The following is a 22,781-nucleotide window of genomic DNA, read 5'->3' on the forward strand; positions in this document are numbered from 1 at the left end:
CGGCGGGGCAGGGGACCTGCACACAGGCAGAGGCCAGGGCTTTGTCACCAAACAGTAATCTTTTCATCACCATTATTTATTAGATATGAACCAGGTTTTCAACACAAGTCACACTCAACACCCTCACCCAACAGGAGGGGCAACAGAGGCCCGGAGAGGGAGTGTTGGGGGAGGATGTCAATGGGAGGCCCCAGCCTGAGCCCTGAGCAGCTGGCCAGCCGGGAACTGGCATGTGAGAGGCATCCTATTCTCCTGCTGCTCGAAAGACAATGCCCACTGAACAGGACAGCAGGCCAGATCAGCAGTCCATACAGAAGCAAGGCTGGCGTTTCTTCCCCCGGAGCACCGGTGGGGACAGACCCTCAGCTGGGAGCCAGGCAAGGCGGGTGAGCTCTGTGCTAACCACTAACCACACCGGGAGCTTGGGTAAGCATGAGGGCAAGGCTGGAGAGGCCCGGGACCCCTGCGTGTTGCTTCCCACTCCTGCCAGGCCGGCACGTCCCCATTCTTCACCATCCCTAGCACAGAGCCCAGGGCCTGGGGGCAGAGGGCAGGGCTGGCGCAGGAGCAGGGCTGGCCAGCCCCATAGCGCCACTCCCACTGCCCCTTCCCCTCTCTCATCCCAGCTCTGGTCACTTAGATGCTGCCATGAGAGGCTCTGAAATCCACCCCCACTGCAGCCTGAGGCCCAAGTCAGGGCCCAAACCTGCCCTGTGCTCAGTGCAGTGCGGCGTGTCAAACCTGCACTGACAGGCTGGGGTCGGGGAGGGAAGACATCTGCTGAGGGGAGGTCTGGGTGGGAGGAGGGGGAACAGGATATTCTGAGGAGACACAGCAAAGGGTGCCAATATCTAGGACTGAGGCCATCTGGACCCACATGACTATGTTGCTTTTTGTGTGTGAATGTTTCTCTACTTTAACATTTTCAGAAATTTCACATCTAGATGTGTCAGAAAAGTAACAATTCCATGCCAGAGAAAAGGCCTTGCCTATAACCCAATAGAGGCCCACCAGTTCCCAGCAGGATGGTGGCAGAGCTGCTGACGGGGCACTGACTCCCAGGCCTGGGCCGGAGCACCCTCCACGCAGACACGGGTCCTCCTCAGGATGGGCTGAGTCCTGGCATCTGCCCCATCCGTAAAGGGAAGGACCCCGCCCATACCAGCTCCCCAGCAGCATCTCCTTGGGAAAGACGGCGAACTCCAGAGCAGTATGGGTACTGGAGCAGGACATCCCCTCGGCCACTGCTGTGCCCCGGGCTCCCCAGGGCCCAGGCTGGCTGGGAAGACTGGGAAGACTTCCAGGGACCAGGCAGGCCCTGCAGGTCCGGGTCTCTGGGTGCCAGCGGGAGGGAGCTGGAGACCAGACACAGCTGTGTGGGGGAGGGTCCGGACGAAGGGGTTGTCAGGGACAGTGGAGCCACAGGCATTCTGAGAGCTGGGCACCTGAAAAGCACATCACACGGAAGGGTCCCGGCCTTGCGGTGGAGACTCCGCTCCCCCCGACCCTCCCTGGAAAGCCCCCTCACCCTTGCCCAGATGGTCCTCAGCTTACCCTCTCCCTCCCTCCGTCCAGGTTAGGGTCTTGCGTTGGGGTGAAGTGCTGTGAGGATGGGGGGTGGGGAGTGGTGCTGGGAGCATGGCTCCCATTTCATCCCTGGCGGCCAACACAGTGCCAGGCAGGCAGGGAGTCCATGCTCAGTCCTTTCCCCGCCTTTTTTTTTTCATGAAATAAATAGATGCCTGAATCCCAACAAGAAGTCTAACCACAGCCTTTTCTTTCCCCTCTTCCCCACCCACACTGCTTGCCCGCACAGTACCTGGGTCGGGGCGGCAGGTCACTCTCACCCACACCCCTCACCCACATGGTACCTGCCCCAGCCCTCATCCACACAGTACCTGGGTCAGGCAGGCAGGTCACTCCCACAGGAAGCGCACGTACCAGATGGTCTCATTCTTCAGCTGGGGCCCGAACAGGGGGTTTAGTTGTGCCAGGATGGCGATGAGCCAGCTGCCAGGGACAGCAAAGCGTGGTGAGCCTGGCACAGGAGGGTCCTCCCACACCCACAGGGGAGGCCTCGGTCACATTCTTTTGGATGCAGCCAACCCAGCAGATGGCAGGGCCTGTGTTCCCAGGGTGAAGGGCCCAGGGCGCCATCCACACTCCTGCAGGTTCATGGGGTTGGTATGGCATTTGTGGGTTTGGTTTCGGTTTTATTTGATGTTCGGTAGATCTGAAGGATCCCCGAGTTGGGGCTGAACCTGGGGTTAGGGAAGAGGGGAGGCAGCCTCAGGGGCGCTTTGGGAGCGACTCCCAGCTGTGCCCTCAGACATTTCTGTCCAGGCTCCCCAGGCTCCACACACCAGAGCAAACAGGGTGGGCCTGGCAGGCAGCACATCAGAATCATCTCCTCTTAGGAGAGAGAAGGAACTACCCCAAGACGTGAGGAGCTGACGGGTCCGGGGCCTCCTGCCTAGGCTGCTGCCAGGCCACCGCTGTTCAGGCCAGAAAACCCTCAGGGACCTGGTCCCACCTGTCATCACTGTTGGACGTCTGGGTGGCTGTCTGGCCCGTCATTCGTGACAAAGCTCTCACCTTCATTGCCACCGTAGTTAGTAGGTCCCCATGCTCTGCCCCCCATGACCATCCACACTGCTTTGTCTGTTTCTGCAGGAAGGATCGATATTGTTCCTCTATGAATCCCTCACAGTAGGTAGGAGGACCTAACGCCCAGGAAGCCATGAGAAATTGTTACCTCCTTTACATCAGCATTCTCTCTGAGTTTATGTTTTGTAAATATAATTTCTAGGTGTAACATTTTCTTAGAATGGCCCCACCTTTCTACCTCTATGCATCCAATTTGCAGTGTGCTTTCTGTTTCCCGTATGTTGATTCGGTCAGTATTTGGGATTACCCCACATCTTGTGTAGACTCCGTCTCCCCCACTCGCCCAGCTACCAAACCCAAGCTCCTCTGAGGCCCTGCCATGGGCAGGTGAGAATCTTTTGTCAAGCCCTGAAGGACCTAGAAATAGCATTAAGAGAAAGGGCCTTAGAGATGCTCTGTCTAGGAAGAATTTTGAAAAAAAAAAAAGTGTGTTTAAGTTAAACCATGTGTTAAGAGTCATCATTATTTCTAACAAGTTTAGTTTTTGTCAGTAGGAGGGCTTATACATTTCTGGGTGCAGTGGCATGTGCCTGTAATCCTAGCTACTCAGGAGGCTGAGGTGGAAGGATCGCTTAAGCCAAGGAGTTCAAGCACAGCCTTAGCCACATGGCAAGACCCTGTCCCTACAGAAAATTTAAAAATCAGCGAGGCGTGGTGGCACACGCCTGTGGTCAAAGCTAGGCTGAGGTGGGAGGATGGCTTGAGCCCAGAAGGTTGAGGCTGCAGTGAGCTATGATCCCACCACTGCACTCTAGCCTGGGCAACAGAGTAAGACCATGTCAATTAACTAATTAGTTAACAGCCAGGTGCAGTGGTGTGCACCTGTCATCCCAGCTCCTTGGGGAGGCTGAGGCAGAAGGATCATTTGAGCCCAGGAGTTTGAGACCATACTGGCCTGGTCTCAAGACCAGGGGTCTTGACAAGACCCCATTTCAATCAATCAATCAATAAAACATAAGGTAAAATAAGAGAATTGATTAATAGGAATAAAGAATCCATGATCTAATCAGATAAAATAGTTTTAACTATGATAACATACATCAAATCAGAAATCAATCAAGTAAATTTTTTGAAAGTGGGGTTTGTCTTATGTATTTGAAAAATTTGGCAACCCTGGAAAATATTCCAGTTGCTTTCAAAAGAATCTATTACCTCTTAAAGAATCAGCATCTCATCACTTTACCTGTCCTGTTTCGACTGTTCTAAGAACACCCAACTATGCCAAGCTTAACCCATAAAAATAATGTACAAGACACAGGAAGATGGGAAGCCCAACAGCCTTAATGCAGCTCGATTAACCACAAGACAGGCCTCCCCGCAAACTAGAACTTGAACTTATCTCTTGGTTGGCAGCCAGGACCATCTAAACGCGGAGCAATGTAACAGCAGGATTGGGATGGATGCAGGGGCAGGGCCTTTTTCTTTTTCCTTTTTAAAAAAATTTAATAAAGAGGGATTGGCTATTGTGAATCGCAGTTTTGGCAAGAGACCAAACAATGGACACTGAGGATCTGGAAACTGATTCCCTCACACTGTCCAGGTACTCGAGTCCCTGGGAATGTTCTTCTATATCCCCAGGGTACCTATCCCAAGTTTGAAGACTTACTCTCACCTACTGGTTCTTTTTTTAGAGTCGGATTCTCACTCTGTTGCCCAGGCTGGAGTGCAGTGGTATGATCTTGGCTCACCACAACCTCCATCTCCCCGGTTCAAGCGATTCTCCTGCCTCAGCCTCCTGAATAGCTGGGACTACAGGCACACGCCACCAGGCCTGGTTAATTTTTGTATTTTTAGTAGAGATGGGGTTGCACTATGTTGGCCAGGCTGGTCTCGAACTCCTGACCTTGTGATCCACCCTCCTCAGCCTCCCAAAGTGCTGGGATTACAGGCGTGAGCCACCGTGCCTGGCTTCTCACCTAGTGGTTCTAAGATGGCTGCATTCCAGTCACCTGGGGGCATTCATGAACAACAGGAATTCCCAAGTGCAGATCTCGAGAGTTGTAATTTCATGGCTCTAGGGTGCAGCCTGAAAACTGTTTGAACAATCACTCCAGGTGACCCAGTCAGGCACAGACAGCACTGATGTGGCCAACTCCTTCCTTGCCCAGGTGAGAAAACTACAGCCCACAGGGCCAGAACACTGGGGCAGAGCCAGATCCAGAGCCCAGGGTTCATGACTTCTGGCCCACTGCTCTCTTTCCCATTCCACACCACCTCCACTCCTGTTGTTTTATAGGTTCAGCCTTTCAAAAGGCATTTACTACCAGGACAGAAGGAAGAGCAGGCTAGGGTGAAGAAGAAAGGAGGGAGGACAAAGGAACTGGCTGATTTTGAGCTGGGGAGAGTAGTACTTACAAGAGGTAACAGCAGACGGCGGTGGCGACCAGCATGGTGATGATCACTCTGCAGCAGAAGAGGACACAGGTCAGGACAGATGCAGCCAGCACCTCACAATGCCTGGCCAGGAGCAGAGCAAGAAGAGCTCCTGGTGTCAGCTCTTTTCCATTGGCCTTCCTGATGCCTCCTGAACACAGGAGGCTGAGTTCTACTCAGGGTAAGAATAGCAAGCCAGAAAATAAAAACTGAAAGTGTCACCTCACAGAGAGGCCAACCTTGACCACATCCAAGTTGCCTTAAGAATCCTTCCCTTCATCTCCCTTCTCTACCACCCAGTATTTCTCCATCTTAATGCAGATGTGTTGCAGAAAGGCAGTGCTCAGAGCTGCATTTGTGGAAACCCACCAGGGAGTGGTCTGTGGAATTCAAAATTCATGGAGCAAGGGGAAGGAAAACAATAGGCTAGAAGACAGGACAAGAAGCAGGCAGCCTGTGAGCCACTTCTGAGGCCCGGTGACTTGTTACAAAGAGAACAGGGACTAGCCACTTTGTGTGTACTCAAAGACCAGAGACAGAAGCTTCAAGTGCAGCAGGAGAAATTTCAGTCAAACTGAAGCGAGAACTCACCAAGATTAGCAGGAGATGCAAGACATGAAAATGGTTTACAAAGTGAAGCTGTGGGATCCCAAGCCTTGCTCGTCTTTAAGAACAAAGGCAGCACTCACAAGTCCAAAGGGCCTTTGGGCAAAGCTAACTCTAATCCAAACCAGGCCCTTGATCTTTGATGTAAAGCACTGCAAGCTGGTGCTGGAGACAGGAGCACTGGATCCCTTTTTCAACATTACTAAGCAGGTTGTGCCAGTCCTGGCTGGGCGCTGGGTAGACAATGGTGAATTGGACAAACTCCAGCCTCTGGGAACATGCAGTCAAGGGAAGGGTGCTTTGCAACTGAGGATAATATGATGCAGAAACTGGTGAATGGCGCAGCAATCTGCTAGAGGACCTTCGAAAAATAACGCCAGCGAAACTTATCCCATACCTACAAAGTGCCATGCACTCGAGGGGTTTTAAATGCGTTACCGCAGGTCATCCTCACAGCAGCCTTTTAAGGCAGGAGTCGACATTATCTCCATTTTACCCATAAAGAAACTGAGACTTGATATTGGCTCCAGGTCACACAGCTAGCAAGGAGTGGAGAAACTGCGTCAGTGCCACCTGTGCCCTTTACTGGCTGCAGGAGGGATGACAGCCATCTCCAATGTCACTCTTCTCTTTACCTTCTGTATATGCCCTCTCGCCCCACCTCCTGCCTGTTCCCGGCTGTCAGAGACCCAGGTGCAGAGAGACCTCAGAGGTGGCGTCCGGGTTCCTGGCGTCCCTCCTGCGGACGCTCGCTGCTGGGCAGGAAGCCGCCGCCCCGGGGCGGAGGGGAGAGCCCGGCCAAGGGGCCAGAGTGGAGAGGTCTGCAGTGCCTGTGCGCCTTCCTTACCCGCGGTTGGGTCCCTTCGGCACGAACCAGGGCCCGGCGATGCCGATGAGGCCCCAGAACGTGGTGAAGATGATGACCGGGAGGGCGAATGAGTGCGCCGTCATGGCCGGGCGCAGGATGCCCAGGTGGGATGCAGGGCCGAGCAGCGGGCGCTGCAGATGCGCGGGTCCCCGGCCGGGCAGCGCGCTGAGCATGCGCAACAGGAGTCGAGCGCCCGAAGCGATCAGCCGGGCCGGTCCGCGCACGCGCACCTCCGGACCCAGCCCGCCGCGCTGTCACTCAAGACCTGCCTAGGAGCCCACTCGCTGATTGGCTGAGCGGGGCCGCGGACCGAGAGAAACGCCGAGGTTGACGGGGTGAGGCCGTCCGGGTTCGGCCATGAGCTTGTAGGGTCCGCGTCCGCCCCGAGCCCACACAGCCAACGTCATGCCGCATTCTTATTTCCAAAGGCCCCTGGAGCTTGGGATCCCACCCCAGCGATCTTCGGGGCGTTCTCTGCCTGTACGCGCCCCGCCGGCTCGGCCCGAAGCGCCCTGCGGACCCGCAGCCTGGGCCGCCCCGGACCTGACGGCCATGCGGGGGTCTGACGCGGGAGCAATGGCCTCGCCCTCGGAGACGCAGCGGGAGGGCGGTGCCCGCCGACCTACTGGCCGGGTCCTCGGCACGCGTTCTCCTCACTCCCAGGACAAGCGGAGCGGCGGGCGGGGACCGGGGCCTGGGGTCGGAGGCGGTGGAGCCAGAAAGGCGCCAGCGGCGCAGAGACGTTTGGGGGCAGGCGGGGGCTTCGCGTCTCGGTGGCGGGAAGCGGAATGAGGTTGGACCGGCCGAGCCGGCGTTCAGAGACCCGGCGGGAGGCGGAGGCCTGGCATCCTCGCGGACATCCATCTGTAGCGAACCCGGCAGAGGCTTTGGGATTAGATCCCTGACTCCTTGCGTCAGTAGCTACAGTTTGTTTAAATATAAAATGGGATGGCCGTTCTTACAAGGTTCCTGGAGGATTAAATGAATAGGCATGTGGAAAACACCTAGCATAATAAGGCTCGGTAGTTTGTTCCATCAGGGCTGGAAGAGACTTCAGAGCCTGCTTTCCTCCTTGGGCGTTTGGATCTCACATATCCCTTCTGTGGCAATCAAAAATCCGCATCTTCTGTAGAGATCCCTTTTACAGACCAGTGGCCTCCAGGCGCTGTCTCTGGCAACAAGTGCTACCCTAAGCAGCCGGCCACACATATTCCCTGGCTTCATGACATGGGGAGGCGCAGTCCCCACGTGATGCGGAAAGGAAATGTGCCTGCCCTTGCACTGACCCCGTCAGCGATGTGTGCTCCTGGCGGTTTTCTGAAAGCAAGAACCAGTCACATCCGCCCTTCTCTGTTCCATAGTTGAAACCTCACTATCCATCCTTTAAATTCATGCATGTTGGGGGTGGGCGTGGGGTGACACCAAACTGTTAGGTATAAAATACCATCTTAGCCTTCGAGGGGTTTCTAAAGTAGTTGAGGAGTGATATATTCTGGTAAAATCATAATGCTGGCCAGCACAGTTCTAAGAGCCCTGTGATCAAGGTAGCCAAATGCCCATTATGAGAATTCAGAGGGTGGAGAAATCCAGGAAGACTCCCTAGAGGAGGTGAGAGTTTAGCTAGCTTGTAAACAATGGTTATCTTTCTCATCCAGAGTGTGTGCATTGTTGAGAACACTGGCCTAGGATGAGGGTGCACTTGGCATCCAGGAGATAGAGTTAAGAGGCTGTCGATTGAGGCCTTCAAAAAATCACCATGAGGGCTGGGTGCAGTGGCTCACGCCTGTAATCCCAGAACTTTGGGAGGCCCAGGCGGGCGGATCACGAGGTCAGGAGATCAAGACCATCCTGGCTGACATAGTGAAACCCTGTCTGCACTAAAAATACAAAAAATTTAGCCGGGCGTGGTGGCGGGCGCCTGTAGTCCCAGCTACTCTGGAAGCTGAGGCAGGAGAATGGTGTAAACCCGGGAGGCTGAGCTTGCAGTGAGCTGAGATCGCAGCACTATACTCCAGCCTGGGAGACAGAGCGAGACTTCATCTCAAAAAAAAAAAAAAAAAAAAAAAAAAAAAAAAAAAAAAAAAGCACCAGGAAAGTTCCGTAGCTCAAAAAAGATGGACTTTTTTGAATTTTGTTCTGGGAAAAAAAAAAAAAAATCTCTGTATAAAATGACAGCTGTAGAGTGCAATGTATTTCCTTTCTTGCCTCTGCTCCTTTGTCTTGGCTTTGGCCGGAAGCAAAAGCAGTGCTGAGTCTGAGCAGCCACTCATGTTAGCAGCCTGTAGCTCTCTTTCCTTTAATGTTTTTGATGTTTCATTTCTGTCCTAATTTGCATGTGATTGCATGTGTCATTTGTTTGGCAGCTTTGTGATAGTCTGAGGTCCATGAAGGGATTAAAACCAGGAACTGGCTCCTTTTCCAACCACTAAAGCCTCATCTGGGCCCACAAGCTCTTGCTGTTCCCTGGAGCCTGACTAGAAGATGTGAGCAGCTTTGTGGCGGAGCCCCATTTCCATGGGTAAACTATTCACCCGATCAAACAGCTCCCCGGAGTTCCACAGTACCACATATTTATTTTCTAGAACTTTGTTTTTAGCTGAAAGGGATCTTAGAGGCTCTCTGAGGCAATCCTATCGCTTTACAGGTGATAAAACTGAGGCCCAGAGAAGTGAAGTAACTTGCCTAGGCCCACACAGCTCATCAGTAAAAGAGCCAAAACACATGGCCAAGGCTTCTCCTTCCTACTCCAGTGTCTCCTCCACACTCTCAGCTCACCCCTAGGGCTTGTAAAGCTCAGGTCTTTGCAAGTAAGGCCTGTGACATTTAAGGATGTGACCACCTATCTCCCACCCATTGTTCTGGTGGCCATGAGGAGTAGAAGGAATTGTACCAGGATGTGACAAGAAGGAATTAGGAGCTGGGAGTCTTGCTGGGTGAGGACCTTGGCCCCTTACTTGCTTGCCATCTAATAGGGGCGCTCCTGGCCTGTGGGGTCAGGGAGAACTAGACCTAGAGCATGGTTGTCTCTGTGACTGGTTGAGCCTGTTTTTCCTTCAAGGGCCCCTGGCAGTGGGAAAACATATTATGACAATTGCACTGTTTTATCAGCCCTTGGCACTCCTGTTATTGCCCTGAAATAAACATTCCTACCTGTATGCCAGGCCCTGCCTGTTTCTGGAGCTTTCTTAGGTTTACAACCTACCCAACCTGTCCCAAATTGATGGGGTGAGCCCAGGGCATTAAACGGGTGGTACAAGTCAGGCTTCAGGACTGACATGGGTCTATGTGTGCTCGGTGTGGGTTAGGGGCGCTCGGCTGTCTTTCTCCCTACGGTGCATGCTGCTGCCAAACCAGAGATCACTTGTAGACTTGAAAGGGAATGTGAGCTTTGGGTGAAGAATTCCCAGCCCCCAACAGAGGCCAGAAAGCTACCACTCAGCCAGGTAAATCTTGATGGAACATTTCTGGCACAAAGGTAACCATATTCATTGAGCCTTTAGTGCCTCCTGGGTCCTAGCACTTCTGTGGTTTGGATTCAGGTGTTGTACTTCTGTTTCCCGCCGTTACGACAGGAGCTTGGGTAACCTGTGAGAAACACGGTCACAGTGTAAACCTCTGGAGACAAGCTACACTGAGGGGACAATCTGGGTGAGGGTAACCCGGTGCCGTGGCTCACGTGTGCTCACGTGTGCGAGCTCACGTGTGCTCTTTCAGGAGGACATGTCTCACAGCCACAGATCTTCAGCTCTGACATGCTCAATCTCACAAGCCCTTTTCTGAAACCTCCATCATGTGCTTTCTGATTCTCTACAGGAAGAAGGAAAATAAAGTATGCATTTTATGACACAACCCAGCTTGCAGGGATGAAGTAGAAGGTCCTCACTGTACCTCATGGCAGGCTGCTGACGGCAGATATTTAACCTGGCTCACTGAACTGGGCAGTCAGGGAAGGGTCGGCTCCTGCTCTGTCCAGCTCTCTTCATAAGGGACTCTGGGATACTTTTTATAAAAATGACTTTGATTTCTGCATAAGGCTTGCCAAGCTTGCTGTCCAGCAGTGGCTGCTGCAGGGAATTATTCAGATGGCAGCAAGAGAACCCTGGCTCCCTGGACCAGGACATTCCCTTCACGTGTGTTAGAATGAGAGCAGGAAGAACGCTGGTCGGAAGTCCCTACCCAGGGCTCTGGGACTTCAGTATTCTCAGACCAACTGGGCCACTCCTCTGAGTTGGGATGCTGACCCACACTTGGCCCTGGCTGCGGCATCCCCAGGACGCTGCCCTTAGCCGTCATCTCGTTGGGGCTGGGGGCTGAGCAGGTCACACCGAACAAAAGGAGTGTGTCCCCATCACTAAGCTCACATCTGAGTTCCACAGAATTTGGTAACAAAGTCAGAAACGAGACTGAAGATGATTCTGGAGGCAACTGGGAACCTCCCAGAATGATTCTGCAGGCTTCTGGGAAGCTGGAAAACCCCAAGGCCAGACTGGCCTCTGAGAATGCCCAAGTCCTTTAGATTCCACTGGAAAAGCCATCCATCGGTGCCAAGTGTGTGGAGAGCTTCAAGAGCCATACAGCCCTGGCCATCCATGAGCACATCCATGTGGGAGAGTGGCCCTGAAAGTGTCCTAGTGTGGCAAAGGCTTCCCACTAAGTGGACCTCAGATGGCACAGGAAGACCCTCCTGGGGATGTGGGAGGACACTGCCTAGGCGGTGAGGGGCCGCTTTTTCAGGTGTGCACATTAAACGCAGACACAGCCTCTCTTGGCTGCCAAGAAGCCTGTGCAGGGCCCAGGACCACGGAACACTTGCAAACTGTCACTACCCAGAGGCCTGCACCTGTCTGGAGTGTGCCCAGTGTGTCTGCGCCCCTCAGGTTATCTGGGCTCACCAGCACCGCCGCAGCACTGCAGGGCCCTTCTGTTGCTGTGAGTGCCAGGGCACTTGCTGGCTGCCTGCGCAACGCAAAAGGTTCAAAACAGGAAGTCTCTGGGCAGCTATTCCCAGGCGCAGAGGGGAGCAGTGGCCACACAGGTGCCAGCGTGGCAGGAGCTGCAGTCAGAGGCAGCATCTCCAGAGCCCTGGGAGCAGAGGCCAGCCACATGAAGCCCACGAGTGTCGCTGGCATGGGAAAGGGACATGAGGATCACACTGACCCAAGAGAAGGCCCACAGTGAGGAGGCCCCACCGAAGCGTCCCCAGCAACAGGGGCTGAGGCATCTGAGGCAGCCAGCCCACTCGGAAAGGCCTGCTGACTGCACTCCAGATGTCAAGAGGACCCTTGGGAAAAAGAAAGGCAGGAGTGCAGCACCTTCCAGAGCCTCAGCTCGCTTCTCTCCTTCTAGCTCCGGCTGGAGTGATGGAAGAGGCTGCGCTGGGAGCTACCTCCCTGGGAGCCTACCCTCCCCAGCCTGAGCGTGGAGGCTACCGGCACTGTGCTTCCCCTAGTGAAATCCATCTTCCTTGAAGGGGTCAAGGAGACCCTGTTCACCCCCACCATGGGGTCAGGTCTTCACCGCATAGAGGCCGCACGGATTCCCAGTCACAAACCCAAAGCCTTGCTGCCTGTGCCTCTGCTTCGATAGTTGTTTCAATGTCTTTTTTAAAAAAATCACATACACTCGAGTAAGATTGAGTCTCCTCACCAAAGAGATCTGGCTGTATCCCGAGTCTCTGAAACCTTTGCTGCAGTCCCGTGGGAGCATGCCGCGCAGAGGATGTGGGGCCGCAAGGGCTCGCCAGAGGGATCTCAGGAGTTAGGCCTCAAGGAGCGCTGTTGAGTGACAGGTCTGATGCAGCAGCTTTTACTAGGTGGAAATCGATGTTTTTTCCTTCAAAGTCTAACTTTTTAATTTCAGTAAACCAAATTAGATCATGTATGTGAAAGCACTATGTAAACTATACAGTACTCCAGAAAAGGCAGCCAAGCCCTTAATTATAACTCACCAAACAGCCAACTCTCATCTCTGCCTTGTATCTGGCAAAAATGATTGAGCTCACTATGAAGGACTAGAGAGGAAAGAAACTGAAAGACAAAAACCAGGTGAACACACAGGCACTTCCCCTGCCCACCTCTGTTCCTGGCCCTGTCCCCTCTTGAGCGAGGGCAGAGCTCGTTCCGTCCACTTCTCCGAGCTCCTGGTCCTTGCTTAGGGACACACAAGACAGAGATGTGTTGAAATAGACTCTGCTTTATTCAGGTAGCAAAAGGTTAGGAATCAAACATGGTCTTTAAAACCTCCTTTCATCTTTGAAAATGGAGGAGAGAACATCCCTGGGCCAGTTAGTGTACCTGCCCCTCCACGCTGTTCTGGTAGGTACTTAGCACCCCAGAAACCCACCCTCTGCAGGAGAGAGAAGCAAGGTTCTGGAGCGTGGCCACACACTCTAAGGTATCTTCCAGGACGGGGGGCTGGCTCCCTCTCTCCCACCTGGAGTCGCTATGGCTACTGGGATCAAACTACCAGTTACATACTGGTTACTTGGAATGTCAGACCCGGTGGGCATCAGTCATCAGGGAGGGGGTGGGAAATGCCAGGACACGTACATACGGATGCTGTCAAGACTACAGGCAAGGAGGAAGGTGGCGACAAGCGCTGGGACTCCAGCCAAAGCGGGAGTGCGTGCTCCTTCCACTCCCAGAGCCCTGTGGTTCTTCTTCTTGTGAGGCATGAACAGGAAGCCTCTCCAACAAGGGGGTCTCTGGGCACTAGGGGCCAAAACTCAGCCAGCCCCTCCAAACAAAGCAAAGGGGCCGGCCTGGGCCGGGGCCTCGGATAAGGACGCTCACTGTGTTTCCACGGGAGTCCTGAATGAGGAAGTTCAGGAATGAGACGGCAGTCATCTTCTTCCTTCTTGGTCATTGGCTGACAAAGGGGAACGGAGCAGGCCTGCGCCCCTCGAGAAATCGGGTAGTGTTCTCAGTGGCCCCGCTGCAAGGGGACCGCTTTTCCCACCACCTAAGGAAGGCACTGGACGGTGTCCTCGGAGCACGCTGATGCTGACGTGGAGAGGGCGAGGGGCTTCCCCTGGCTTCCACCTCAGCTCCAGAACTGCTCCCACAGAGACCCACTCACGGCTGCTCACAGGATGGCCCCCTGCTCTGAGGGATTCTTCAAGGATGAAGAGGCCGCGGGAAGCGTGTGTGCTGGAACAGCACCTTGATGTGGAATCCCTGTGGGTAGGGCAGAGGCTACAGCCCCACCTAAAAAAGCCTTTCTCCCTCCCCTTCCACCAGTTCACATCCACAGTGCCTGACCTGGGCAAGTTCCTGAACACCCATGGAGACGGTGATGGAGAGAGGGAGGCCTGTGCATGTCTTAGCCACGTGGATAGTAACACCTCCCAGAGCTCCCGCACCACAGGCCTGAGGGGTGCCTCTGACCGCCAGACCCACAGGGCTGGGAGACGTTTCCACAGGTCAAAGGCAGAAAGCAAGAAAGGAATTCCTGACTAGAACTGAAAACGGCAGGAAAACAACAGTGCTGAGGCTAAGTGCTGGGGTGGGGGATGAAAGGGCATATGGGGTACTAGGGCACCTGCAGTACTGGGGAGGGGCTTGGACGCCAGCATCTACCCTGGGAATGGGAAGGGTACTCAGACGGCAGCTTCTACCCTGGGAATAGGAAGGGACTCAGGTGCTCAGATGCCAGCATCTACCCTGGGAATGGGAAGCAGCAGATTATGGAGAAAGGGCCCACCCACAGGGGCCTGCAGCACAGCACAGGACCTGCCTGAGCCAGGCAGCAAGCAAGCTGGGATGGATGGCACCCACTTCCTGCCTGTTTAAAACAAGTGTCAGGCAGGGCAGAGAAGCCCTGCGTGCTGACTTTCCTTATTTCCTGCCCATGGTTAAGAAAGGCAGAACCTAGACAAAATCATCCCCCTCCTGATAAGCGGCCTCCTGAGCCTGCCAAGATGGAGCTGCCCCGGAAGGAAAAGTGCTTCGCTTTAGGTGGAAGATGGGCAAGGAGGGTGTGAACCTAGCAGTGCCGGAAGCCCCTCTGTGCCTCTAGGGCGGTGCTTCTGTGGTTCTGAAGCGGGAGCAGGCCCACAGACCCTGGAGGAGCTTGTTCAAAGCCCTTGTCACTGAGTCCCCATTCCGGGATGTCTCAGTGGGCCCTGGCGATCCTGGTGCAGAGTCCCCAGGGCAACTCGGAGAAGAGTGGACTAGCCTGTCAGGCAGATGGTGCATTCAGAGAGCAACTCCTACAACAAGAACTTTGGAGACAAATTCCTACCTGTCCCACTAAGGAGGAGGATGGGGTGGAAGGCAGATAAGTCCACACTGCAGTCAGAGGTCTTTCAAGGAGCCCGAGGCTCTCATTCACTAATCCTAGGGCAGGTGGGGAGTCAGCAGGCACTTGGATTCTCTGCTGCCACTTCATGGAGAGGGAAACTGAGGCACAGAAAAGAGGAAGGGATTAATCAGACCACTGCCTGCAGCAGAGCTGGGGCTGCATCCCAAGCCTCCCAACTCCAACTTGGTCCCATCCTCTCCTGAGGAAACCGGGCCGGGCGTGCCACAGGTCAAACGCGGCTGGGCTCTGCGGGAAGCACCAGACCCCCTGCCAGAAGAGCCCCAGCTCTACCATCTGGAGCTGCAGGAAGAGAACTTTCTTGGGTGCTCTGTGCAAAGGGCTTGTGATTGTTTCGCCCTGAAGGAAGCCCTGGGAAGAGGTACAGATCCGCACGAGATCGAGGCCTCACTGTTTCTGCTGCGGGAGCCAGGGTAGGAAGTCCCAGAACAATGCCTCTGGGGGCTCCTGCAGCCAGGCCAGCTGTCCCTAGAGCAGAGTCAGCCTCCCCTCTAACAAAGTGGCCTTTCCCATTCTCACTAGGCTGTGGGCAGCCTCCCTGGAACATTCCCCAGGGATGTCCATCAGTCTCCCCCACCAGGACAGTCCTCTTGCCACCAGAACTCAGGGGCTGAAACCTTTCATGATGGGGTTATTTTCTGGAGCACCTTAAAAATGAACTTGAGATCTAGAACCTTCTGGCACATTTGTGTGCTGTGAGGCATGGCTGTGCTGAATGGGCCTCAGGAAACAGGTCATGCACCTCCTAATACCCCTGCTGCTCCGGGACGCCACGGCCCACTTCCTGGTGCTTAGAGACCATCGCCACCAGCAGAAGATCCTAGGGCAGCCTAGAATCTGCAGAGCCTGTCCCAGTGATCCCAGAGGCGTCTCCAAGGCAGTCCCAAGGACTCCCTGTCCCTCAGGACATCCCGGGGGCCTCCTGGCTGGTGTGGGGGTACAGGAGTCTCTCGGGAGGCTCCATGATACAGTCCTTCAGAACCTCCACTGCTGCCCTGGAGGGCACGATGGGTGGCTTCTGGCTCCCAGACTCCACATAGAGGGCTCCCATCTCCTCCTTCCTGGGCCTGGCGCCTGTGGGGAGGAAGGAGAAGGCAATTAGACTGACCGACAGCGACTGCCTTCCACATCCGACTTCGCCCAGGGGCTGTTTGGTGAGGAAAGCTTGGCGGGACAGACGGGAGACAGGACCGGGACTGCTCTTTGCAGCCCACATCTGTTCCTGCTCCGTTCATTCTTTTATCCTAAGACAGGGGATCTCAATTGGGGGTGATTTTGTTCCCCAGGGACCATTTGCTAATGTCTGGAGATGATTTTTGTTGTCACAAATGGGGGGTGTGCTACCGGTATCCAGTCGGTATCTAATAGGTAGAGGCCAGGGATGCTGCTCAAGTTCCCACAGTGAACAGGAGGACCCCCCAACCAAGATTACCCAGCACCAGTGTCAACAATGCTGAGGCTGAGAGCCCTGCCTGGAAGGAGGCATCAGTGCGTAGTTTGGTAGTGTTTGGACCAATCTGTGCTGGTCTCATTTTCCCTGTGGAAAGAGTAACTTGCTCCAGGGCACACCTGACAATCATTTTTTTCTCCTTAGCACCCACAGGGCTGGACACAGAGCAACTCACTCAACAAATGCCTGGGTGAGGGGCTCACCCAGCCCTCTCTCGGTTCTCCCTTTTCCTTATCAGTGAAGGGTCTCTTTTCTTCTCCTCACCGGCCCTACTGTGGCTTCAGGGCCACCCTGCTTCCTACAGACCCTCTGTCAACCATGAGACCCAGTCCCATTTCTGATGACCACAGACTCAGAGGTGAAAACTGGGAGCAGCAACAGCTGGAAGGAGACCAGCTAGAGACGCCAGGAGAGAGAACACTGCTCCATCCTTGTCAAGTGACTATGAGTGGTCTGCAGAACCCCAACCACCGGCATATTTTCTTTGGTTTTCAGTGACTACCTGAAGACAGAACATTTCTTGTCTGTGGCTTTCAGTAACTTTCCCTCCCTTCTAATACAGCTTCCCCCTCAAGCAAGTCCCTGACCCTAGCCCTCCGGTCCAGAGAGGCTGTTTCTGTTCTCCCCTGCCCTGTGAGATTCCTGCCTGAAAGCCCCACCATCTCCTCCGCATCTCACCTCCTCCACAGCCACGTGGACCTCTTCCCTCTTGAAAATTCCTGCCCAGTCCAGAGTCAATCAGCCCCACTTAGAATGTGATGGCGCTGCTTGGGGCTGGTCAGCCCTCTCCTTACTCCCAGCAGTGGTCCTGACCTTTAACTAGCGCCGTTTACACCACCTGCCAGGCATTGTCCTGAGTGCTTTACATGCACCACTCATTTGGCAAATGAGAAACCAAGGCATAAGGGGATAAACTTGCCCAAGGCCACACAGCCAGTTGGGGGCAGAGCCAGCACAGCACTGTCACCAGGGCAGACAGGCTCTATAAATGCATGCTCTCTGCACTAAGCTCTGCTGCCTAGAGCACAAGTGTGTCATCTCCCTGCCAGGGGCACAAGGTCCTGGAGGGTGGACGTCACGCATCGAGTACCCACTGGCCTAGCAAATGGGTGGGCGCATGACAGAAGCTCCACAGGCACCTGCAGTCCTGTCTTCTTGGCCTCTGGCTCAGCACAGGACTGGAGGGCAAGATTCCCCTGCCTTGGGGGAGCTCTGCCACGTGTACTTACTTGCAGGGGAGCGGGCTGGCACCTGGGCACAGGCGTAGACATGGCTGAAACGCCGGCCTGAGGAGGTCAGGAACCAGTGCTGGATGGCGGGCTGAGGGTCGTACTCCGTGACGGCCACGCCGTTCACAGCCGTCATCATGAGCATGTTGAGCACCTCATTGGAGAGCTTGGTCCTCTCATCAGTCCTGATCCGGTTCATGGCCTTGAACCCCCGCTCACAGCAGGAGGTGGAGATGGGCACACAGACCACCACGGCCATGAGCTTGCTCAGCAGGGGGAAGCGGCAGTGCTGGGCCAGGGCGTTTTTGCAGAGCATGGAGAACGGAAGGTGCTGGGCGATGGCTTTCAGGCCCAGCCACTCCTCCAGCAGAGCTTCCTCACTGTATCCTGTTGGGAGGGAGCACTCGAAATACCTGGCCAGGGTGAGAATGTCATCATTCCCAAAACTGGCAAGTTCGATCCCGCTTGGCCAGGCCATGGTGTCAAACACCTCCATGTTCTTGAGCTGTGGGGGTCGGTCTGCGTCGAACCTCTGCTGGAGGTACTCGATCCCGGTCAGGACCGTCTTCTCCCTGTCTGCCTGGAACCGCTGTTCCGCTACCTCCAGTCCGTCCAAGCAGATGCCGTGGAGCCGCCCATCCTTGAAGCTGGCGTTGAATTCTTCCTCTTTGGGCCCCGCCTGGTGACGGAGGCTCTCCAGTGCCACATAGGCCCGGCCCAGCGTGGCGTTCACCTCTGTAATCAGCACGATCTCCTTCTGGCACACCTCGGACAGAGGCCTGTAAATGCTCAGGAAGTCCAACAGGAAGTGGCAGAACTTGACAAAGTGGAAGCCGCGCATGAGCTTCAGCATCCCCTTGGCCCGGTGCCCAATCTGGCCACCAGCCTCCGCCACACTCTGGAGATGCCTGGCCAGGGCGGGCCAGCTTCCGAGCAGCGCGTGCAGCGTGCGCCTCCTGCTGGCCACCCAGCGGACTGCGTTCAGATCCTTCAGGCGGATGATCTCCTGCTCCAAAGACGCTGCACCTTCCTGCAGCTCGTTCAGCCTCTTGTTTGACGACTGATAAAACTTGAAGACGGTGCGGATGTGCCGGTCACACTTCTTCACCAGATCGATGCTCCCGCAGGCATCCACCACAGCCAGGTGCAGCCGGTGGGCCACACAGTGGACAGGCAGCAGCTGCGGGATGACCTCCTGGAACTTTTCCACAAGGCCTCCTCTGCAGCTCAACATGGCTGAGCCATCCGTTCCCAGCCCCACCACCCAGCCAGGCTTCCGGAAGGGGATGTCCAGCTCATCCAGGGCAGAAACGATGGTCTCGAAGTAGCCGTCTGCTGTCTCACTGCAGAGAGGGGCCAGAGTGATGTAGGACTCTTTCACCTCCATCTGTTTAAAGTAGCGGATGTAAATCCCCACGCAGGCCTGCTCGGAGGCGTCGGTGGAGCTGTCCAGCAGCACGCTCACGCAGGGCGAGTTCCGCACGTCCTCCAGGATCTCCCTCTTCAGGGTCTCCGAGATGTACTTGATGAACTGAGTGCATGCTGTGCGATTGCGGTACTTGCCTAATATCATGGTCCCGGTGCTTTGGAGGAGCTGCAGGATCTTCTCAAAGTCATTCAGGGGCCTTGAGTGGTATGCGATGGAGTAGGCGGCGTTGAAAAAGTGCTCCATGTTGGCCATGAGGTCGCTGGAGATCTCTGGAATGAGGGCCGTGTGAGGGGTGTCTTCCTTGATTTCAACCGTGTTCACACACAGCCTGTGGGCTTTGCTGACTTCATGGTATTTTAAAGTCTCCACTTTAAAAGGCCCCGTATAACCTCTGACTAACCGAGATGATCTGTCGTGGAGATTAGGTCTTTCTTTGCAGGCTGAGCAGAAGAGTTTGGTCTCTTTGGGGTCAATGACTAACCATGGGAACTGCCCAAACCATGACCTCTGAATGGAACGGGGCCTATATGTCCTCTTGATTCTCCTAGGTCCATCTCCTTCTCCTTCACAAATGCTGGGACTGCAGCAGGAGGCACGGGCCTCCACGGGAGAGGCTGGAAGCAATGCAGAGTCTGCAGCCAAGGCCTGTGTGTCTGTCTCTCTCACTGCCACCATCTTCTTGTTCCCTTTGGAGAAAATTAAATCATGCTTGGTTCTGCTACCCAGGACTCTGCAGTCTTCTATCAGCTAAGACACCCCCAAATTTAATAAGTATCCCTTAAGTAAGGCAGAAAAGATGAGTGCAGTCCTTCTTTCTAGAGATCATTAGTGGCGTCCACTTAAACCCTCCCCCATTCTTACCTATGAAAGTTAATCTGGCTCTCCCAGAGTTGTTGCTAATCCTTGTGGGTTCTTTCACCAGCACCCCAACCACCCTATCCACACAGCTACCCTGGGATCATGTGACACCAGATACCAGTAAGTTCAATTAACCCCCTTGGCCACAGAGACTGTTGGATAAGCAAGTGGCTTTCACTCTCGTGTGAGGCTCCACAATGGAATAGGTTAAACACCTGCCAAGTCTTTTACGAGCCTCAGAAAGAATTAGGTACAGAAGTAAGTGTAGAAGCTACAAGCCAAGAAGTTACTGATTGAGATACGCAAGACAACAAATTCTCACAAACCAATGGTGCTGTCACTGAGCACTGGAGAAGGAGGGAGAAGGGATGAGAGGCTCACAGATGGGTCCCCTGGCTCCTCGAGATCAGTGTTCCCACATACCTGCTCCCACCAGCTCTGCCACAGCCTCCATCAGCACTTCTGCTTACAAAAGGACCTGTTTTTTCCCACTTTCCCAGACTACTCTACACTCTGTGGGCAGGGTTAGTTGCTTTTTCATCTTGTCTACCCAGGGCCTCCTGCCAGGCTTGGTGCCCAATCGGCCCCCATTGGATGGACACGGCTGAGCTCATGCTGTTTGACTCATCATAGCCGCCTGGGCCCTGGCACGTCCTTCAGAAGGCTGTAGGTTTAGACTCACCTGGAGGACGACCTTTCCCCCACTTTGGCCCATTTGGGTCCTTGATCCAGGGTGCAGCCCTCCGCTCCAGTTTGGAGATCAAGTCTGGCTTGGCAGCAGCAGGTCCTGTGGCAAGGATGAAGAATCATGCTGATGTCACTGCTGTGGCCAAGTCGAGTAGCCCTCTCAAGCTAGACCCAGCCCCTGAAATACACAGAGGTGTCTCTGCGTTCTGTCCTTATAAAGTCTAGTCGGCCAAGGGCAGGCGGAGCGCAAACCCAGAGTGCCAAACAGGCAGTAAGGGGAGGGGCACCCCTCAGCTAGGATGGGACTTCCACAGATCCATGGGCCAGCCCTGGGAGCCACAGGCCAGCCATACACACCAGAGGGGGAAGGGCAGAAACAGGAAGAACCATAGGGACTAAGCAGGAGGGGAAGCAGCAGCCATGTGAGAAGTGGAAGGTCCCACCCACAGCTGGCCCACACATGTGCCCCTCTGCCCCCACAGCTGGCCCACGCATATGCCCCTCTGTCCCCACAGCTGGCCCACCTATGTGCCCCTCTGCCCGGCCTCTGTGAAGGTGACCAACTACATGGGTTTTTGAAAGGGGCACTTGGAGGCCCCCCGAAATACCTACCATCTGCAATGGAGCCTGAAATCTGACTAAAGGAGATTTGGGTCTTTGGATTAAGCACTGCCCTTTACTTAAAATAGGAATATTGTTCAGGGGTATGCAAATAAACCATTTCCTCTATTGAAAATAAAATCCATCACTATCTACATCATGCTTTTGTGCATGTCTGTGTGAATGTGTGCATAAACTTTCTGTGGAGGGCCACACGAGCAACTGGGCCTGTGGGTGCTCCTGGAGAGGAACTGAAGGACAAGGGAAAAGGGAGGCTGGTTCCCACCATTCATCTTTGGATCATTTGAATATATTTATATATATAATGATACATATATGTGTGTGTGAATATCTACGTATTTACTAATAAAAATATAAATAATTACTAAAGTGTGTTAGATTGAACATATATTCTTCTTAAAATATCTCTAAAATGAGGTCAAAGGAATAATAATAACAAAATGAGGTATAAGACCAAGAGAAATTGGATTAGGAATGCAAATCCATTTTTTGGAAGGAAAGGAGACAAAAGAGAGAGAAACGAACAGAGCTGAACACCAAATGCCTACAGATGGGTTAACAAGGAGAAGCAAGTTGGCTGGTACCAGAGAATCCCAGAAAGATTCAGAAACTGCAGGCACCAGATATGGGAGAAGGTGGTGGGTGGGGAATAGGCGGGAGCAGCGGACTGGCTCAAGTCTGACAGAGATCTGATCAATCCCAGATCCTCTTACCTATGCCAGGAAACCAGGAACCACCACCACCACACCCCAGAGGAGAATAGAGGTTCGGTCTACAGAAAAACTTACCCAGAAAGGCTCCAGATCCCAGATACCACGTACACAGAAAGGTGAAGGGGTGGTGCATACTGAAGGCAGGGAGACTGAGTCATGTCTATGGACTGAGGGGTGCGGTGCTCGACTCCAAGAATGCTGGCTGGGCTTATCATACCCTCCAAACAAGAGACAGGAAGCGTTTTCTTCGGAAAAATGGAATTGCCCTTCCCTCTCCCCTCAAAAGATCTATGGACACTGACTTTTGTGGGTTCTTCAGTAAGACATCTGGGTTTACAGCTGGTCACCCTACAGTGGAAAGTGAAACCTACTCTTGATGCTTCCCAGCCACGCACAGGCCTACAACCATGCACAGGGCTTCCAGCCCATTTGTAAAGGCTTACTTCTACATAGGAATGAACCTGGAAAAAATTATTTAAGAAAAGCCTCTAACATGAAAGAGAGAAACCAAAACAAGTAGGAAAAGATTTAAAAGAACTTGAAATACAGCAGGAAGCAAAACAAAACTTCAAAATAATGAGAATTAATATTCCCAAGAAAGAAAAGTCATGATAGCCATTCATGAAAGAGGCAATAAGAGTGCTTAGAAACTAAAAAAAAAAACCCAATAGAATAAAAAACAAATAGTATCGTCAGAAAATAAACTGGAGGAAATGTCCAAGAAAGTAGTATAGAAAAGATAAAAGCAGAAAATAGGAGAAAAAGAAACACACAGAAAACCAAAGACTCAATCCAGGAAGTCCGATATCAAACTAATAGAAGGGAGTTTCTGGAAGAAAGAAAAGAGAAAATAGATAGGAGGAAATCCTACAAGAAAATTTTCCCAAACAGGAAAAGACCAGTTTCCACAAGGAAGAGAAACACCAGACACCCAAAACAAAAGATTAAAAACACACTTTAT

At 53.7% G+C, this 22,781-nt stretch overlaps 2 protein-coding genes across 11 annotated transcripts in view; both read right to left on the reverse strand.

The window, feature by feature from the left end:
• Positions 1-58: 58 nt before the first annotated feature.
• On the reverse strand, positions 59-6,742 carry LOC105474872 (ATPase H+ transporting V0 subunit e2). 3 transcript variants are annotated; one of them, XM_011729721.2, is made up of 4 exons: positions 6,494-6,693; positions 5,023-5,070; positions 1,899-2,010; positions 59-1,445 (listed from the first exon to the last, which is right to left on the reverse strand). In XM_011729721.2, exons 1-3 carry the CDS (start codon positions 6,685-6,687, stop codon positions 1,917-1,919), a joined length of 336 nt encoding a protein of 111 aa, XP_011728023.1. In that variant the 5' UTR covers positions 6,688-6,693; the 3' UTR covers positions 59-1,445; positions 1,899-1,916. The 3 variants fall into 3 exon arrangements, with proteins under 3 accessions (XP_011728023.1, XP_011728024.2, XP_070950372.1); XM_011729722.3 differs by having other exon boundaries at positions 957-1,445; positions 1,942-2,010; positions 6,494-6,742; XM_071094271.1 differs by lacking the exon at positions 6,494-6,693 and having other exon boundaries at positions 957-1,445; positions 5,023-5,041.
• A 5,948-nt stretch (positions 6,743-12,690) lies between these two features.
• LOC105474871 (zinc finger protein 862) overlaps positions 12,691-22,781 on the reverse strand; it is a 29,643-nt gene continuing 19,552 nt past the window's right edge. For 5 of the 8 annotated variants that reach the window (XM_024790676.2, XM_024790675.2, XM_011729716.3 and 2 more), the window contains 3 exons: positions 20,482-20,586; positions 17,513-19,627; positions 12,691-15,907 (listed from right to left, as the gene is read on the reverse strand). In XM_024790676.2, the coding sequence (XP_024646444.2) occupies positions 15,735-15,907; positions 17,513-19,627; positions 20,482-20,586 (2,393 nt within the window). In that variant the 3' untranslated portion in view covers positions 12,691-15,734. The remainder of the gene's footprint in view (positions 15,908-17,512; positions 19,628-20,481; positions 20,587-22,781) is intronic. The other 3 variants (XR_011621868.1, XR_011621866.1, XR_011621867.1) reach the window with 3 other exon arrangements.

The sequence above is a fragment of the Macaca nemestrina genome, chromosome 4, assembly GCF_043159975.1.
Source record: "Macaca nemestrina isolate mMacNem1 chromosome 4, mMacNem.hap1, whole genome shotgun sequence".
In the NCBI taxonomy this organism is placed as follows: domain Eukaryota; kingdom Metazoa; phylum Chordata; class Mammalia; order Primates; family Cercopithecidae; genus Macaca; species Macaca nemestrina.

Excerpts from the sequence above, each read along its gene's own strand:
- LOC105474872 (XM_011729722.3), bottom strand. The coding sequence starts at position 6,687 with ATGCTCAGCGCGCTGCCCGGCCGGGGACCCGCGCATCTGCAGCGCCCG. Across the intron at positions 5,071-6,493 it reads CCGAAGGGACCCAACCGCGG|AGTGATCATCACCATGCTGG; the intron begins GTAAGGAAGGCG and ends CTTCTGCTGCAG. Across the intron at positions 1,446-1,941 it reads CTGAAGAATGAGACCATCTG|GTGCCCAGCTCTCAGAATGC; the intron begins GTACGTGCGCTT and ends TGTGCTTTTCAG.